At 46.5% G+C, this 19,437-nt stretch overlaps 1 protein-coding gene across 2 annotated transcripts in view; it reads left to right on the forward strand.

Annotated features, from left to right (window-relative positions):
* Positions 1–19,437, forward strand: part of LOC139557102 (bromodomain adjacent to zinc finger domain protein 2B-like) — a 39,034-nt gene that overhangs the window by 8,137 nt on the left and 11,460 nt on the right. For both annotated transcript variants that reach the window (XM_071371471.1, XM_071371470.1), the window contains exons 4-20: positions 7,566–9,812; positions 10,714–10,965; positions 11,095–11,493; positions 13,598–13,658; positions 13,875–13,983; positions 14,273–14,374; positions 15,335–15,560; positions 15,745–15,806; positions 15,909–15,974; positions 16,065–16,715; positions 16,908–17,122; positions 17,324–17,398; positions 17,528–17,696; positions 17,881–17,943; positions 18,077–18,221; positions 18,324–18,925; positions 19,046–19,274. In XM_071371471.1, the coding sequence (XP_071227572.1) occupies positions 7,566–9,812; positions 10,714–10,965; positions 11,095–11,493; positions 13,598–13,658; positions 13,875–13,983; positions 14,273–14,374; positions 15,335–15,560; positions 15,745–15,806; positions 15,909–15,974; positions 16,065–16,715; positions 16,908–17,122; positions 17,324–17,398; positions 17,528–17,696; positions 17,881–17,943; positions 18,077–18,221; positions 18,324–18,925; positions 19,046–19,274 (5,673 nt within the window). The remainder of the gene's footprint in view (positions 1–7,565; positions 9,813–10,713; positions 10,966–11,094; positions 11,494–13,597; positions 13,659–13,874; positions 13,984–14,272; positions 14,375–15,334; positions 15,561–15,744; positions 15,807–15,908; positions 15,975–16,064; positions 16,716–16,907; positions 17,123–17,323; positions 17,399–17,527; positions 17,697–17,880; positions 17,944–18,076; positions 18,222–18,323; positions 18,926–19,045; positions 19,275–19,437) is intronic.

Here is a 19,437-nt window from a genome sequence, read left to right on the forward strand (position 1 = left end):
ACAACGTCGGTGTCCATGACGTGGCTGGTTTTCTTTTTGTAGTCTGTGATTGTCTGTAGACCCTGCCACATATGTTTCGTGTCTGAGACGTTGAATTGTGACTCCACTTTGTCTTTCTACTGACATTTCACTTGTTTGATTGCTTTGAGGATGGAATAAATTCACTGTTTGTTTTCTGCCATATACCCAGTCACCTTTCCATGGTTAATTGCAGTGGTTCGCGCTTTCAGTTCCGCGTGATCAAAACAATCTTGAAGCGTGGATTCCCATTGGTCAGACCAGCGTTGAATAGTTCTTATCATGGGGACGTCCTGTTTGAGTTTCTGCCTATAGGAAGGGAGAAGTAAAATGTAGTCGTGGTCAGATTTGCCGGAAGGAGGGAGTAGCAGTGATCCAGTGTTTTGCCAGCGCAAGTGCTACAATCAATATGCTGATAGAATATAGGTAGCCTTGTTCTCAAATGTGTTTTGTTAAAATCCCCAGCTACAATAAATGCAGCCTCGGGATACATGGTTTCCATTTTGCATAAAGTCCAGTGAAGTTCCTTGAGGGCTGTCGTGGTATCGGCTTGAGGGGGGATATACACGGCTATGACAATAACCAACGAGAATTCTCTTGGGAGATAATGCGGTCGGCATTTGATTGTGAGGAATTCTAGGTCAAGTGAACCAAGGGACTTGAGTTCCTGTATGCTGTTACTAGGCCGTCATTGTAAATAAGAATTTGTTCTTAACTGACTTGCCTAGTTTAATAAAGGTTAAATAAAATAAAAAGTATAGCCTTGTTATTATTCTTGTGTTACTTTTTATTATTACTTTATTTTAGCCTACTTGGTAAATATTTTCTTCTTCTTGAACTGCACTTTTGGTTAAGGGCTTGGAAGTAAGCATTTCACGATAAAGTCTACACTTGTTGTATTCAGCGCATGTGGCAAATAAAGTTTGATTTGATTTGGGGCGAAGGTTCACCTTCCAACAGGACAATGACCCTAAGCATACAGCGAAGACAACGCAGGAGTGGCTTCGGGACACGTCTCTGAATGTCCTTGAGTGGCCTAGCCAGAGCCCGGACTCTGGAGAGAGCTGAAAATAGCTGTGTAGCGACGCTCCCAATCCAACTTGACAGAACTTGAGAGGATCTGCAGAGAAGAATGGGAGAAACTCCCCAAATACAGGTGTGCCATGCATGTAGAGTCATACCAATGAAGACTCGAGGCTGTAATCGCTGCCCAAGGTTCTTCAACAAAGTACTGAGTCAAGGGTCTGAAAGGAAAATTACATAACAATACCGAGGCTATATACAGGGGGTACTGGTACCGAGGCAATGTGCGGGGGTGCAGGTTAGTCGGTAATTTGGAAAGTGACTATATATAGATAATAAACAGCGAGTAGCAGCAGTGTAAAAACAAAGGGGGGAGGTTCAATGTAAATAGTCCGTGTGGCCATTTTGATTAATTGTTCAGCAGTCTTATGGCTTGGGGGTAGAAGCTGTTAAGGAGCCTTTTGGTCCTAGACTTGGTGCTGCGGTACCGCTTGCCGTGCTGTAGTAGAACGAATAGTCTGGCTTGAGTGACTGGAGTCTTCGCCAATTTTTTGGGCCTTCCTGTGACACCGCCTAGTATATAAGTCCTGGATGTCAAGAAGCTTGGCCCCATGTACTGGGCCGTACGCACTACTCTCTGTAGAGCCTTACGGTCAGATGCCGAGCAGGTGCCATACCAGGCGGGGACCAACCAGTCAGGATGCTCTCTATGGTGCAGCTGTAGAACTTTTTGAGGATCTGGGGACCCATGCCAAATCTTTTCAGTCTCCTGAGGAGGAAAAGGTGTTGTCGTGCCTTCTTCACAACTGTCTTGGTGTGTTTGGACCATGATAGTTCATTGGTGATTTGGACAACAAGGAACTTAAAGCTCTCAACCTGCCCCACTTCAGCACCGTAGATGTTAATCAATCAATCAAATGTATTTATGAAGCGCTTTTGACATCAGTGGATGTCACAAAGTGCTATACAGAAACCCAGGCTAAAACTCCAAACAGCAAGCAATGCAGATGTAGAAGCACGGTGGCTAGGAAAAACTCCCTAGAAAGGCAGGAACCTAGGAAGAAACCTAGATGGGAAGCACGGGGCCTGTTCAGCCCACCTTTTCCTATAGACCACGATCAGCTCTTTTGTCTTGCTCACGTTGAGGGAGAGGTTGTTGTCTTAGCTGGGGTTGCAGAGGGTCGGAAACTTTCCGGTACTTTTCCTGAAATTTTCCATGGGAAGTTAAGCCTGTGAATGTTGGGAATTTTGCTTAAATTCATCAAGAAAAGTTAGCTTATAACGGTGAACCTTTTTTGTGGGATACACATAAGGCAATTCTAGGTCTTGTGGCATATGTTGGTTAAACTATCCCCAATTCAATGGAATAGCAACCCTCTGCATGCACAGTGCATTCTTCCATCACATGTGCAGCTGATTCTCAAGATCTTGCACACTAATGAGATGCTACTGAGCCCACACTACTACACTGTCTGAGCCAAGGACAACATGCTTTCTGGTAAGTTTTGATTACATTACTGGGTGGGGTGAATATATTTTAAGACATACATGATTTTTTGTTAACTAGCAAATAGTGTGTTTAAATCATTTCTAACGTAACAATTTCTGCTAGTTAATATTTGCTACCATGCGGGTTTTAGCTTGCTTGAGCCTGCTGAGGAGTGTTAATACACCTGTTTCCATACATGTTTCATTTAAATAAAAAAATCTTACAAAGAAGTTGTTTATTCTAACTGTTTAACTATTTATCTGTATATGGAATTGTATTTGTTTTTTTTTACTCATTTTCTTTCTTTCCAGGAAAATGCCACGGGCACTATCTGATGTGCACTATCTGATTTCACTGCAGCTAATGTAGATGGAAAAGCTGTGTACATTTGTAAATACTGTGCCAAATCATATGTGAAGAATGCAACAAAGATGCAGAATCATCAGGCCAAGTCCATAAAGTTCCCTCAGCGCTCACAACAAGCAACCTCTGCCAAAAGTCACTCTACTTCTATTCGAGGTGAAAATGATGAATCAGACACCTTATCGATAGCAACAGCTCATGGTCCTCCTGGAATCAGATTTTTTTTTGACTCAATGGAGGAACGTAGTCAGAGAAATGCTGATGAATGTCTTGCTCGAGCTGTGTATGCAACTGGTTCACCTCTGATGCTCACAGGCAATGTGTATTGGAAGAGATTTCTGAATGTTCTTCGTCCAGCATACACCCCTCCAACCAGACATGCTTTATCTACTCATTTGCTGGATGCAGAGATCAAGTGAAGGTCAAGCAAATCATAGAGATAGCAGACTATTGCAATCATCTCTGATGGGTGGTCGAATGTTTGTGGGCAAGGAATAATTAACTACATCATCTCCACCCCTCAACCAGTATTCTACAAGAGCACAGACACAAGGGACAACAGACACACCGGTCTCTACATTGCAGATGAGCTGAAGGCAGTCATCAATGACCTTGGACCACAGAAGGTATTTGCACTGGTGACAGACAATGCTGCGAACATGAAGGCTGCTTGGTCTAAAGTGGAGGAGTCCTACCCTCACATCACACCCATTGGCTGTGCTGCTCATGCATTGAATGCTCCTCAAGGACATCATGGCACTGAAAACAATGGATACACTCTATAAGAGAGCCAAGGAAATGGCTAGGTATGTGAAGGGTCAACTTGTTATAGCAGCAATCTACCTCACCAAGCAAAGTGAGAAGAATAAGAGCACCACATCGAAGCTGCCCAGCAACACCCATTGGGGTGGTATTGTCGTCATGTTTGACAGTCTCCTGGAGGGGAAGGAGTCTCCAAGAAATGGCCATATCACAGTCTGCCCATCAAGAGGATCCTCCTGGATTATGTTTTTTTGGAGAGAGTGGTAAGCAGCCTGAAACTCCAGAAACCTATAGCAGCAGCACGGATTGAGGGAGACAATGCCATCCTGTCTGATGTTCAGACTCTGCTTGCAGATGTAAGAGAAGAAATCCGTACTGTCCTGCCCACTTCCCACTTTGTTGTTACAAGCAGAGAAAGCTGGAGTTCTGAAATGCATCATAAAGCGTGAAGACTGAAGTCCATACACGCCGCAGCGTACATGTTGGACCCCAAGTATGCTGGCAAGAGCATCCTGTCTGGTGCAGAGATCAACAAGGCCTATGGTGTCATCACTACCATGTCTCGCCACCTTGGCCTGGATGAGGGCAAGGTTCTTGGTAGTCTGGCGAAGTACACTTCCAGGCAAGGGCTTTGGGATGGAGATGCAAGATGGCAGTCGCGCCAACATATCTCATCAGCCGCCCGGTGGAAGGGACTTTGTGGATCTGAGGCTTTTTCCCCTGTTGCCTCCATCCTCCAAATCCCACCAACATCAGCCGCCTCAGAGCGCAAATGGTCCTTGTTTGGGAACACACACACCAAAGCACGCAACAGGCTGACCAATACAAGGATTGAAGAATTGGTGGCCATCCGAGCAAGGTTGGACAACAAGCCATCCTCAACAAGGTTGGAAAGTGACAGTGAAGATGAGGCCTCAGAGTCTGGTGTTCAAGAGGTGGACATTTTTAACCTTTATTTAACTAGGCAAGTCAGTTATGAATACATTCTTATTTACAATGACAGCCTAGGAACAGTGGGTTAACTGCCTTGTTCAGGGGCAGAACAACATATTTTACCTTGTCAGGTCAGGGATTTGATCTAGCAACCTTTCAGTTACTGGCCCAACGCTCTAACCACTAGGCTACCTGCCGCCGACATAGAGGAGGTCTAGGGAGAAGACATGGAAGCCTGAGAGGAACACAACCAAAGCTTTAGTTACCAGACTGTCATTTTACAGATGTATGTTGAAAATGTTTTTGGTCAATTCATTTAATTAAAGTTCAATTCGTAACTAAACATAATTTATTTTTCTATACGGAAGAATTTAATCATTTGCAGTTATGTCTACTTATGATAAGGTAAAAGGTTTATGTTTCTGTCTCTGGATGATATGGTAAATATATGCAATGCAAGAAACATCTACAGTTGAAGTCGGAAGGACCCAAGTTAAACAATGTTAAGGCAATGCTACCAAATGCTAATTGAGTGTATGTAATCTTCTGACCACTGGGAATGTGATGAAAGAAATTAAAGCTGAAATAAATCATTCTTCTATTATTCTGACATTTCAAATTTTTAACATAATGTGGTGATCCCAGTTGGCCTAAAACAGGGACTTTTTACTAGGATTAAATGTCAGGAATTGTGAAAATCTGAGTTTTACTGAGTATTTGGCTAAGGTGTATGTAAACTTCCGTCTTCAACTGTACATTTAAATGGAATTAATATTTAATTGCATATATTTCTTTTAATTCCCATATTCCCATATTTTCTCTTTAATTCCTAATGAAAGTTTCCACCTCTGAATATAACCGAGAATGTGCAACCCTGGTCCAAGCATGTATATTGATGAGGGGAATAAAATAAAAAAAACAATTTTAGAATAAGTCTAACATAACAAAATTTGAATAAATTCAAGGGGTCTGTATACTTTCCGAATGCACTATATACCTTCCTCTTCAAAGTGTTGCTGATGGGGCTAGTGAAGAAGGGCTGTATGAGGGACCACTGACCATATGCTGCAGCCCCCCCCCCCCTTTTCCCAGGACTTGCTTCCTTGTCTTGCTGAGAGCGCTCCACTTAGTGAACAACGCCACTGCCAACCTCGCTGACCCCCATCATAAAATTGGTAATGTCCTGGGCAGCTTGTCCAGGGCATTTTTGAAGAGTGTTTGTGCCTCACAGGATTTGTGCATTGATGAGTCTCTCATGGCTTGGTAAGGGAGGCTTGCGTTCCGCCAAAACATCCCATCAAAGCGCCACAGATTTGGAGTAAAGTTCATTGTTTTATGTGACTGTCTGACAGGATACGTACAGGACCTGATCATCTACACCGGCTCCACCACAGATATAATAGATGTTGAGGGTCTTGCCATATCTGGATCAGTAGTGATCACCATGTTGCAGCCAGACTTGGAAAAGTGGCACGCTGTATTTGTGGACAGTAGTCTTACCCTTTTCTAGTACCATTTTTTAGGGAGAACACCGGGGCCTGTGGCATCGTGAGATCCAACAGGAAGGGGATACCAATATTCTAAAAGTAAATGAGCAAGGGGGAGGTGGAGTGAAGGCAGTGAATAGCACAACAACAAAAACACAGTGCACATGTTCTGGCGACTGTGCACACCTATAAAATGTCAGTCACTGGAAAACTGGACTATGTCACCGGAGAGGAAAATGAAGCCGGACTGTGTCTTGGAGTACAATAAGAAAATGGGAGCAGTTGACAAAGTGGGCATACAGAGCAGTTTTGTTGAGTGTGCCAGAAAGTCCCTCAAATTGTACAATAAGTACATTTTCCACCTGACAGACATAGCTGTCGTCAACGGCCACATTGTCCACTGGCAGGTCACAGGACAGGTGAAGAAAAAGTATTTAGGATGCCAGCGTTTCCATTAGCCATGGTCGCCATATGTAATATGCCCATACCCCGCTCTCACTTTGTTTGTACGCCGCTATTGTATCAAAGACACCGGACTTTGCACCTCAGGTTTCCCGCCCTGTCTCACACGCAGAGCCCCTCACAGGCTAATACCAAAGCCTCTTTCAAATAATAAATGTAATATAGATCGTCTTATGAAGCCTCATATGAAGCTGACTGTGGTCTTGATGCAGGGAGGGGCGCAGAGAATTGTGGGAAAATGCAACAATTTACATTCTAGAACAGCAGCATATCATTTTATCCTTTTTTTTCTGAATGAACAGTTGACCGAATGACCGCAATGCTGCAGCAGCACACATAGAAATATAATTAATAGAACAGGCTTGGATCCTCTAACCCTGGCAATTTGACTGGTAAACTCATGGGTACACTCGCAATGGCTGCTTGGTATTGCGATGCAATATTTCCATGGTAATGTAGAATGTTCATTCAAATTATCAATGGAATGTATTTTTTGTAATGTCAGTTGATTCAACAAATCACAGCTCATATTTTAGTACATATTTTACTTCCTGCCTGCTTTGCTCCTATGGGTACACTCACAATGGCCACCAGTCCACCCATTATGCCATCGTTAACTTGATTGGGTGACACCCGTTCTATTCATTTTATTTCTATGGCAGCACATGCAGTAAGGAGCGGAGAAGAGAGAATGTGTCAAATGTACTGTCATCCAAAATTGTGTATCTCACCTACACATATCCTTATTCTCCACCGTCACCCGTAGGGTGTGGCATACCTCAAATCTAATGTGCACCACAATGCATAATGAGAAACTCCTCGCCCCTTGCAATGATACAAACACTATTTATATTGCCGCCTTTGCTGTCTTACTGAGGTGGCACGCTGGCATGCAGCAGATTGTCCCCAAGGTGTTTTTTAAAAGCGCCATCTGCTCTCCAGATTCCCTCTTAGTTACCTTGTGGCTGCTGTGTTGTGTTTCTGTCGTTTCTAATGGTCTGACTGTTGTTTGTGTTCCTGTTCCTTAGGGCGGATGAGTGAAGTGTTTAAGGATGTGGATAAAGGCTATAATGGGATGGAGAGGGCATCTGTCACCCAGCTGCTGCCTAAATGCGACAGCTACCCTCCCAAGCCCCCTGGACCCCCGATGGGGCCCACCAGTGACTACTGCCAGCGCTCCGAGCAGCCAATGGCCCAGCACCATGAAATGGCAACCTCAGCGAGGGAGTCTGCGCTACCTGCGCCTCCACACTCGATGTCGTCCCATCCTCCGGCTGTGTCTGCGCCTTCCACCCATTCTAGGCTCTCTGCACCTCCTGCAATGTCTACGCCTCCAATGGGTACATTAGGACCTCCTGTCGTTTCATCCTTCTCTGTTAGTTCTGCGCCTCCCCGAAACTCAGAGGCTCCCATGTCCTCTTCTCCTTCTCTCCCTGTGCTTGGACCTCCTCCCGGGCTGTCTTCGCCTCCTCTGATGAGCATAAGACCTTCTCCAGTGTCTTTGTCCACACCTCCATCAGGGGCATCTCCACCCTTGTCAGTGTCTGTACCTCTTCCCAAGCCACCTGCACCACCTCTTCTCCTGGACAAATCCTCTATACCTCCAGCTGTGTCTGCTCCCCATCCAGTCAGTGCTCCTCCCCCAGTGTCTGTGGCACATCAGACTGCTCCCATGACATCTGCACCTCCTGCGATGGTCTCTACTCCTACCATGGTGTGTGCTCCCTTGCGCTCCATGTCTGCGCCCATCTCTGCACTTCAGCAGATGGTTCAAGGATCCAGACCACCGCCTTTGACTTCTTCTCCCACAGCTTTATCTGGAGCTCCTCGAGAAAATTTTTGGACTCCATCAATATCTGCAGTTGCACCTCCCCCAACGGTTTTCGTGTCCCCCCCAGCGGTGTCTACTACCTTGGTGGCAGTCAGGCAAACTTCCTCAGCAGTGCCCAGTCCTCCTTGGGCAGTCAGTGCACCTTCTATATCAGTGTCCTCACCTCCTCGATCTGTGTCTACTCCTCCCCCAGCAGTTTCTGCTCCCTCCACAGAGTCTGCGTCTGCAGTGTCCTCTTCTCCAAAGGAGGTATCTATGCCTCCTTTAACTGTCCAAGGCCCTAAAGCTCAAGCCTCCGGAGTTTCTTCAATGTCTGAGCCTCCTGCCTTGGTGTCTGTGGCTCCTGCAGTGATGACTGCTCTTCATATGGTCCCCTCAACCCCTCCTGCTGTCTCTGCGCCTTCCCTATCCGTTCCTGCTCCTCCACAACCCCCTAAACGCATGTTTTCCGCTGAGCCAGAGGAGCGAGACATGGGGAACAAGAAGGCCATGGGCAACAAGAAGGAACCCTCTGTAGAACCACCTGGAAAACCAGAGGGGAGTTCTGCACAGCCTAAAGTCGACCCAGTTAGAACACCATCAAAGATGGATGCCACCAAGTCTCTTACTCGTCAATCTGAAAAACACTCACACAAACCCCTCACAGATATTCCTGGGACTCCTCCGCCTCCCAAGGACCAAGAGAATTCCTTTGGCGACAAAATGCGTGCGGAGAGAATGGACACCGCCCCCCTGAGACACTCATACTCTCCCCTGGAGAGAAGAGGTCTGGATGACACCTGTGAGATGGACGAGTCAGCGGATGAGGAGTCTGCGTACGAGTCGTCGCAGGTGTCCACGTGCCTCGGCAGCACCAGGATGGAGAAAACCAGCTTTACTGAAGAGGATGATGCCTGTAACGACTCGTCACTCAACGACACATCTCAGTTTGGTGACACTTCTAGACTTTGCGCTAACTCTCGAATGGATGACACGTCTCGATTGGATGACAGCTTCCGTGTAGATGGTGAAACCTCTCGGTTTGATGATACCTCTCGCATGGATGAAGACTGCTCTCGATTGGATGTCGCCTCTCAATTGGATGACAGCTCTCGCATAGATGGCGGCAAATCTCGATTTGATGATACCTCTTGTTTGGGTGACAGCTCTCTCATGGATCACCCCTCTCGTGAGGATGAAATATCACATGTTGCTGACACTACAATAGATAGCAGCTTCTCCTCTGTGGAGGACTCCAGGGACTTGACACTGGATGATACCCAAACAGAGGACTCTTCCCAGGCAGAGGAGACCATTGACAGCTGCCTGAGCACTGGGGTGTCCATGCTGGATTCCTCTCTGAACAACACCTCTCAGATGGAGGACTCCTGTGTTGAATCCTCCCAGAATGACGTCTCCCGGTCAAGCTCAAATGGCCCTGCCAAACCACCCCCAGCCTACAAAGGTAAGATCCTTGCCATAGTTGATATGACAACCTATGTTTGTATTTAGTTAGCTTAAAGGGTTATTTCACCCAAATTACAAAATGACACATTGGTTTCCTTCCTTTTTAATTTTCCAAATGATCTCAAATGTATTGTGAATCCCAACAGCCACTTCTAGATGTTTTGAACATGTGTGAAAAATGCTAATATCGGTTGCATCTAAATCGCTGTGAAATTATTTAGTCAATAACAAAGCATATGGTTTTTTACAGCTGTTTGAAGTTGGTGGACCAAAACCGAAAGTAAAAGGTTCAACTCGTGCTTGAGCCTTTTACTTTCGGTTTTGGTCCACCAGCTTCAAACAGCTGAAAAAAATCATATGCTTTGTTATTGACAAAATAATTTCACAGTGATTTAGATGGTACATTGATTCCCTAAACCAAGTGCTTGTTTTCTCACTTAAACTGAAATTGAGTGTAGAATTCTTGCAACCAGGGAATGACAGAGCGATTTCCACTAGATACAGCCACAAAGTCAGAACAGCTTTCCCATTTTGACAACAGATGCCTCTCCAGCGGGAGAAATCAGGAAGCAAAATCACAGCCAATCACAACGCTGGTGGTTAAGTAACACTGTGAAACACTATCATTACACTATTACTGCAGATGCAGTATGTTATGGTCATTTTCTAAAATTACAGCGTAAATATTTTTTCAATCCTGTGTAGCACCTTTATGTAAGATAGTGTGTGGGTCGATGGTTGAAGAGTTGTTGGTTGGGTCTTGGAAATTAGAGTTGATTAATTATCAACTCTATTTATCACAGCCAGCTATGGGAGCACTTATTTTGTCAACAAACAGTGACTGTCAGTTAATTTGAGGTTGTTAACCATTAACCCTTAATCTTATGACCTATTGACAGGGTTTGAAGGTGAATGTGAGTCGGAGGGCCAGGATATACCCGACTCTGCTGGCACCACCAAGGCCAGTGCCGTTAGTATCATGGCTCCCCCTGTTATGGACAAAGGCAAGCACACAGCGGCGCTCAGTGCCCTGGTGGGGAACCTGGTTGCAGCCCCACTCCTGCCCTTAGCCGCCCCAGCCGTACCCACCAACAGCCAAAAGACACCAAGGAAACCCAGGAAGCCACGCACTCCAACAGCCTCCACTCCCGGTAAACCAACTTCTTTGTCCCTTTTTTTCTTTATGATATTTCTGTGCAACTCCAATTCATTTTGAGCAAACAAAGTTGTGTACAATGGCCAAGCAAGGATTTCTGACTTTCTGTTGTCTTTCTCTCCAGTTCCCCAGGTCCCCGGGCAAGCACAGAGGAGGTCCGCTGTTAAAACTCCAAAGGTGGATAAGATAAAGGTGGAGAGGAAGAAGAAGAAGCTTGAGAAAGGAGAGGTAGTAGAGAAAAAGGAGAAGGGACCACCAAGAAAGAGAAAGAAGACAGAATCAGTAGCAGTCACAGTAGAGGCTGAACGTTCTGCTGAAGGCTTACTTTCTGGTCAAAGTGGACCTATCACTACCAGCAATGAACCATGTTTGACCAGTGGCGAGACCCCGCCGGCCATCAAACCCAAGAAGGTTAGGGTCAAGAATCTGGAACCGATGCCACCCAAAATAGCGAAAATTGATGTTGACACTAAACCCAATGATGGCAATAACGACAATGACGGAGATGACAGTTCCACTGCTGGTAATGAACACGCTAACTATTTTGATTCTGGAAATGATTGTATATATATTTTTTGTTTGTTGTTTCTCTAGATGTATACTGAACAAAAATATAAACGCAACATGTAAAGTGTTGGTCCCATGTTTCATGAGCTGAAATAAAATATCCCATAAATGTTTCATACGCACAAAAAGCTTATTTCTCTAAAATGTTGTGCATAAATTTTACAACCCTGTCAGTAAGCATTTCTCATTTGCCAAGATAATCCATCCACCTGACAGGTGTGGCATATCAAGAAGCTGATTAAACAGCATGATCATTACACAGGTGCACCTTGTGCCGGGGACAATAAGGCTACTCTAAAATGTGCAGTTTTCTCACAACACAATGCCACAGATGTCTCAAGTTGAGGGAGCGTGCAATTGGCTTGCTGACTGCAATAATGTCCCAGAGCTGTTGCCAGAGAATGTAATGTTCATTTCTCTACCATAAGCCGCCTCCAACATCGTTTTAGAGAATTTGACAGTACGTCCAACTCGCCTAACAACTGCAGACCACGTCTAACCATGCCAACCCTTGACCTCTACATCCGGCTTCTTCACCTGCGGGATCTTCTGAGACCAGCCACCCAGACAGCTGATGAAACTGTGGGTGTGCACAACCAAAGAACTTCTGCACAAACTGTCTGAGACCGTCTCAGGTAAGCTCATCTGCATGCTTGTCGTCCTCACCAGGGTCTTGACCTGACTGCAGTTCGGCGTCGTAACCGACTTCAGTGGGCAAATGCTCACCTTTGATGGCCGCTGGCACACTGGAGAAGTGTGCTCTTCACAGATGAATCACTGGTTCAACTGTACTAGGCAAACGGCGTATGAGTGGGTGAGCTATTTGCTGATGTCAACGTTGTGAATAGAGTGCCCCATGGTGGTGATGCGGTTACAGTATGGGCAGGCATAAGCTATGGACAACGAACGCAATAGGATTTCATCGATGGCAATTTGAATGCACAGAGATACCTTGACGAGATCCTGAGGCCCATTGTCGTGCCATTCATCCGCCGCCATCACCTCATGTTTCAGCATGATAATGCGCAGCCTCATGTCGCAAGGATCTGTACACAATTCCTGGAAACTGAAAATGGCCCAGTTTTTCCATGGCCTACATACTTACCAGACATGTCACCCATTGAGCATGTTTGGGATGCTCTGGACCGACGTGTACGACAGCGTGTACCAGTTCCCGCCAAGATCCAGTAACTTCGCACAGCCATTGAAGAGGAGTGGGACAACCTTCCACAGGCTACAATCAACAGCCTGATCAACTCTATGCAAAGGAGATGTCATGCTACATTAGGCAAATGGTGGTCACATGCCAGATACTGGTTTTCTGATCCACGCCGTTACCTTATTTTAAAGGTATCTGTAACCAACCGATGCATATCTGTATTCCCAGTCATGTGAAATCCATAGATTAGGGCCTAATGAATTCATTTCAATTGACCAATTTCCTTATATGAACTGTAACTCAGTAAAATATTTTAAATTGTTGCATGTTGCATTTATATTTTTGTTCAGTGTAGTTATGACCCAATGATTATAAACTCTAAACCAGGGATCATCAACTAGATTCATCTGCAGGACTATTTTTTTCCAGATGGTCAGGTGGCTGGAACATAATTACAAATAATTTGTAGACTGCAAATTGAACGCAAAGAAGCCCAAACAGATATTCGAAAAAAAATTATTTCATACCTTGCTTAGGTTTTTCTCTCTGCATTGTTGTGAAGGGCGTGTAAAGTAAGCATTTCATTCTAAGCCTACACCTGTTTACGAAGCATGTGACAAAACATTTTGATTTGTATGTGACCACATATACAGTATCTCCCTATTATGCATGGGAATACTTTTTTGGAACAGATTTCCAAATTAAACTAACTTGGTGTGACAGGTGTTGCTTGCTCATTTGGTGTGTGTGTATATATATATATATATATATTTTTTTTTTATACATTTTTATTAATACATTTTTTTGGCTCTGAAAACTTGGGGGAACCATGCTCTAAACCGATGTTGATGGATGAGAGTAATTCTGTACAAATCTAATTCTCTTTTTGTTCCTTGTACAGGTGACACCCCCAGGAGGAGGATAGCAACAGAGGAGCAGGTCCACTTCCCTCTGCTCCATGGGTAATGATACACACACTTGTGAAAAGCTCCCCTAATTAGTGTGTCTCTGTGCAAAATATTTCAAATGTGTGGAAAGTGCAGGTTAGTGTTCACCCATAAATACAATACTCCTCGGTTTCATCCTTCTATTCTAGGCCGACTGCAGGGATACTATGATACTTCTACTGTGTGTTGAATGTGGCTCTTAACGTGACTTTTTATTGATCTGTGCTTTAGCTGGAGGAGGGAAGTCCGAGTCAGGAAGACTGAGGACCGGCTGAAGGGGGAGACCTGGTACTATAGCCCCTGCGGGAGGAGGATGAAGCAGTTTCCAGAAGTCATCAAGGTAAATGGCCCCGAGTTAGAGTAAAACATTTTTGTCACAGAAGGTCAGCAGCTACAAATATCTCTTGATACAGTGGGATATCTCTCCCGCAGGGCATTTACCACGTCACACAGAAACTATAAGAGAACATGTTTTTAGTATACAAACAGCAGTTGCATTTGATCTTATTTAATTGAACCGTCAGTTGCTCATACTGTGCGTGGATCACATGTGACTTGGTGACCTATGATCTGGCTTTCTCCCATGTTCCCTGGCTCTGTCACTGACCCATGGTCTTGTTCTCCCTCAGTACCTGAACAAGCACAAGGACACCGCTGTGACCAGGGAACACTTCAGCTTCAGCCCCCGCATGCCCGTAGGAGATTTCTACGAGGAGATGGACTCCGCTGAGGTGTGTGTGGATCTGTTGTCTGTGCTGACAGATCTCTCATCATAAATAGCTGTAGTAATAACTCAATGCAGACTGTCATAAGCCCTATTCGGACGGGATTAGTTTTACCGGGGAAGGTTGGGTAATGTAATTGTGTGCACGAGCACAAAACAAATCCGTATTTTAAGTCCTGACCGAATCTGCCATGTCAGTCATTTTTACATGGCAGGAGAGTAACAATTCCAGCCAGAATAACCTACAGTTTTTTTGGTTAACTCCAAAATCCCTGCGAATTGACATCCCTGTGTTCTGAGAGAAATGTCTTAAGTTTGACAGGCGTTGCTCGCGGTTTGAGCAAGAAAGTGCTTCGCGTAGCCTATATATGAAGGGCCTACACATTCACAGTGAATGCTTTTGTTTATCAGCTTTTTGCGATTGAATTGAACATCGCCAAATGCACCATTTAAAAGATATTGTGCCTATTTAATGCAACCTGTGCGGTTAATAAATCGCAAAGCAGCATACAACTGACCTTTTGGAGATGACAGTTCAATTTGTCATCCATAGCCTAAAAACGCGTATCAAGTGCAAGTGCGCTGTTTAGCTGACAACTGAAGGCAGAGGGGGGCATTTAGGACGTCTTCTACCTCGGATCGCTGAAATATGATTATGATCACACTTCCGCAATTCAAATATTATGGCGACACTATACCGAAGATGGTTTAGAAACTTGTGAACCAGTCTCGAGATATCAGTGTAGCCTATTATCGCTTGGACTTCATGAAATATCTTCACGATTAGAAGGGAAAAAACTCCAGGCTTAATAAAAAATATAAATACAATTAGGAAAAAACTAATCCTGTGGAATAGTATACTTAACCAATGTTCTCTAGTAGTACAAGTCCCATGCGAATAGGGCTATAGTGTAATATCATAAGGAAGACACATTTCCCGTTAATCTTTTCATATGATCTCCTCCAGGGAGTGAAATGGTGCCTCCTGGCCAATGAGGAGGTGCCCTCCATGATCATGGCCATCACAGGCCGACGCGGCCGACCTCCGAACCCTGACAAAGAGAAGCCCCGCCCCCGAGCTCGGCGCACCAAGGGTGGGCTAGTCCGAAAGCCCGGCAGGCCGCCCAAACCAAAGATGGTGGACCTGCTTAGCAAGGTTGACGCCAGAATGCTGGAGAGGCTGGAGGCCAAGGGTGAGTGGACATAGCCTGGCGAAATGAGTCTGTTCACTGGTTGGAATGTAGGCCACTATACAGACTGATTCAATGGCAAGACTGGATCAGAAACATAATATTGTAGAATATGTCTGCATCAAAAAGCTTGTATTAGGTTGGGGTTTTGACGTCTTGAATGTAGCTGTTTGATCTCTATTTTTAGAAGCTCTGACTGAGGAGGACAAGGAGAAACTTGTCAAAATCAAGAAGAAAATGAAGAGAAAGGTATGGTGTACCAAGTATCAAAATCTGAAGACTAAAATTGCATCTTTGTGGTGTTTTCAGGTTGCCTCCAACACACTAAGTCAAATGGTTACTCTCTTCTAGGCAAGGATGAAAAGAAAGGAGAATAACAAGAATAAGAAGATCCGACAGGAGAAAAAGCAAGCGAAGGTAAGGATTTACTTTCTTTATGACCAAAACACAAATCGGTCTCCCTCTTTATCTAATAAATCCCTCGCCTTCTGTGTTTCCTGTGCTCAGCTTGATAAAGCCAAGGAGACCAAGGACCAGGAGGAGGTGAAGGCTGAACCAGCCGACCAAGAGCCCCCACAGCCTGCCCCCCCACAGCCTCCCGCCCCAGAGCCCAAAAAGCGTGGACCTAGGAAGAAGAAAGCTGCGGTGCCTTTACCGGTCGTGGAGACGGACCAGGAGAGGGTAGCCCAGGGGAAGAGAGTGCTGGGGGCCAGGAGTAAGGCCAAGGCCCTGGCTAAGGCCCAGGCAGAGGCGGAGGCTGCGGCCCAGGCGGCCCTGGCAGCTAAGAAGCAGGTGGAAAGGAGAGCCCAGTCCCAGAGACGGCTGGAGGAGAGGAAGAGACAGCAGATGATCCTGGAACAGCTGAAGAAGCCCACTGAGGACATGTGTCTCACAGACCACCAGCCCCTTCCGGAGCTGTCTCGGATCCCTGGCGTGGTTCTCTCTGGCGTGGCCTTCTCCCACTGCCTGACTGTGGTGGAGTTCCTGCACAGCTATGGCAAGGTGCTGGGCCTCCACATCCCCAGGGACGTGCCTAGCCTCAGCACACTGCAGGAGAGCCTCCTGGGCCTGGGAGACAGCCAAGGCGAGGTCCAGGATCTGCTCATCAAGCTGGTGGAGGCTGCACTACACGACCCAGGCCTGCCACCGTACTACCAGGTGTGTGTTGTGAACTCTATGGAGCTAGTATTGGAGATGGGTGTTCCTGTTTAAAAAATAATAATAATAATTTGTTCTGTCTTCATGTTGACATTTTACTGTTAGCAATAGTTGACCATTTAAAAAATTTTAGTTGTACGTTGCATGTTAAACCCTAGTTCAACAGATTAACCAGTTCCCTTCTCCCTCCAGTCGGTGAAGATCCTAGGGGAGAAGCTGGTGGATCTGGAGCTGACTCGCAGCACAGTGTCCGAGGGCCTGCGAATCTTCCTGGAGTACCACGGCTTTGACATGGGGGTGTGCAACGTGCTGCGGACCAAGACCTTCCATGCCCTCGGCCCTGACACAAAGGCTGCCATCCTGGGCTTCCTGGTGGAGGAGCTCAACGGTAGCAACATCGTCATTAGGTCAGGGTGACAATACAGATAAACTAAGGAGCTACTATCAACCTTCATATGCCCTCACTACTATTACTGCTCATGTTTGTTTAATGAAGTATCCTAAGTATGATGCAAATATCTTTCACAATGGAAATGTGTCAAAAGAAACCCCTTCTGGAAAGAATTTCCCACATTTAAGTGATACCTGTGTATGTTTTTGCATTGCAGTGAGATTGACAACACACTGGAAAACATGGCTACTTACAGGAAGAACAAGTGGATCATCGAGGGGAAATTGCGCAAGTAAGACCAGTCACGGCTCCTTTAATTTAGCTTTGTCTTAGTTGGTGGAAGGAGAGTGTGTGATACCACTGATGTTGTGTGTGTTTTGATATCTGATGTGTGTGATCTGACGTGTATGTGCTCCCGCAGACTGAAGGCAGCTCTAGCACGGCGTACAGGGCGGTCTGAGGAGGAGCTGTGTCTAGAGGAGAGGAGGCGCAGTGCCAGGGTGGCAGAGGAGGAGAACGTCATTCTACAAGGGAGCAGCTCCATGGAGAGGGGCCGCCGCGCGCCCAAGGAGGAGCCCAAACTCGACGACGTACGTGTGTGTGTGTGTGTGTGTGTGTGTGTGTGTGTGTGTGTGTGTGTGTGTGTGTGTGTGTGTGTGTGTGTGTGTGTGTGTGTGTGTGTGTGTGTGTGTGTGTGTGTGTGTGTGTGTGTCAAATTCAATGTGGCGGTGAGGATGTACTATATATTGTACTCACCAAATGCCCTTTCCACAGACTGACAGCCCCACCAATGACAGCGTTCCGGAGTTGGAGAGGCAGATCGATAAGCTAACGAAGGTAAGGCTAACATACTCTGCAGTTCATCTTCCGCATTCGTTTTTTCTGTCGTGTATTCTAATTACATTGTGTGCGCATCTGAGTTGTTTTATATTTGCAAAATGTCGCCCTAAGTATTTCCTCTCCTCCGCAGCGGCAGGTGTTTTTCCGTAAGAAGCTGCTCCAGTCGTCCCACTCCCTGCGTGCGGTCTCTCTGGGCCAGGACCGGTTCCGCCGGAGATACTGGGTCCTGCCCCACCTGGGAGGGGTGCTGGTGGAGGGGCCTGAGGAGATCCTAGGTGAGTCACAGAGAACCTGCCCTCAACCCTCTGCTAGCCAACAAAAAAAGTTATTTAGCATATTTTTATTGACTCTAAACATATCTCTCCTCTGTCTGGTAGCGTCAGAAGATATCCTGGTGAAGGAGGTGCCTATCACTCTTCTGAAGAGGGAACCTAAAGTGGAGGAGATGCTCACTCCTACTACCCCTCCTGCCCCACTCCCCTCCTCTCTCCCTCCCAAGTCTCAGACTTCCTTCCCCCCTGAGGAGGACCCCCTCCCTGGCACCGCCTCTCTCATGAGCAGACCCAGGGCCCGGGGTCGCCCCCGCAAGATCAAACCAGAGGTGGAGCTACACCTCCGCACTGCCAAGTGTCGCCGCCGTCGCCGTAGCAGCAAGTCCGGTGGGGAGGAGACTGGGCCAAGCATTGCCCCAGAGGCCACCACCAACGGCTCACAAGACCTCACGCAGTCCGCCTTCCACAACTGGCTCAGCCAATCGCAGGGCGCCATAACTAACGGGACGGAGCCAGCAACAGGCAGCCAACCAGAGGACAGTGTGAAGGAGATGGCGGAGAAACAGGGGCAGTGGTTCAACTTGCTGCCCAAACAGCCCTGTGACAAAACCTCTCTAACAGAATCCCAGACCCCCCCCAGCACCCCCCCCAAACGCCTCCCTCTGACCCCCAGCACCCTGCCCGCCCTCGCCGCTCCTCTGCTGCAGGTGAGTCCCAACCTCAGCCCCCTGCACACTCTCCAGGACCCTCATGGGAGAGAACACTCTACATGCATTTTCATATGATCTCTTATTAAACAAGCACACTTTCTCCCTTTCCCTCTCCAGTCTGTCCCAGCCACCTCGGACTCCCCACCCCAGGTGGCCCCTACCCAGACCCCCACCCCAGCCAAACCGGGGCGCAGGCGGAGGAGGGGCAGCAGGGGCAGCAGTCCCGCCCGTAGGGTTGGAGCTAGAGGGGCTGCAGCTAAGCGTCGTGGCCGCCCTCCTTCCACGCTCTTCCAGGAGATAGAGCAGCAGTACTTCACTCAGCTCGTGGTCAAGCCCATTCCAGCATGTAAGCCTTCAATTCAATCCATTCAGTTCAAGCCCATTCCAAAACCACTGTGGTTACGTGTATCAAATTTCCTCACTGCGGTTTCTGATGAGACTTGTCAGCAATGTAAACATGCTGCAATTTGAGCTGTTGATTTGGCCTACATGATTATGCATGGTTAGCT

This window comes from Salvelinus alpinus, chromosome 28 (genome assembly GCF_045679555.1).
Source record: "Salvelinus alpinus chromosome 28, SLU_Salpinus.1, whole genome shotgun sequence".
NCBI lineage: Eukaryota > Metazoa > Chordata > Actinopteri > Salmoniformes > Salmonidae > Salvelinus > Salvelinus alpinus.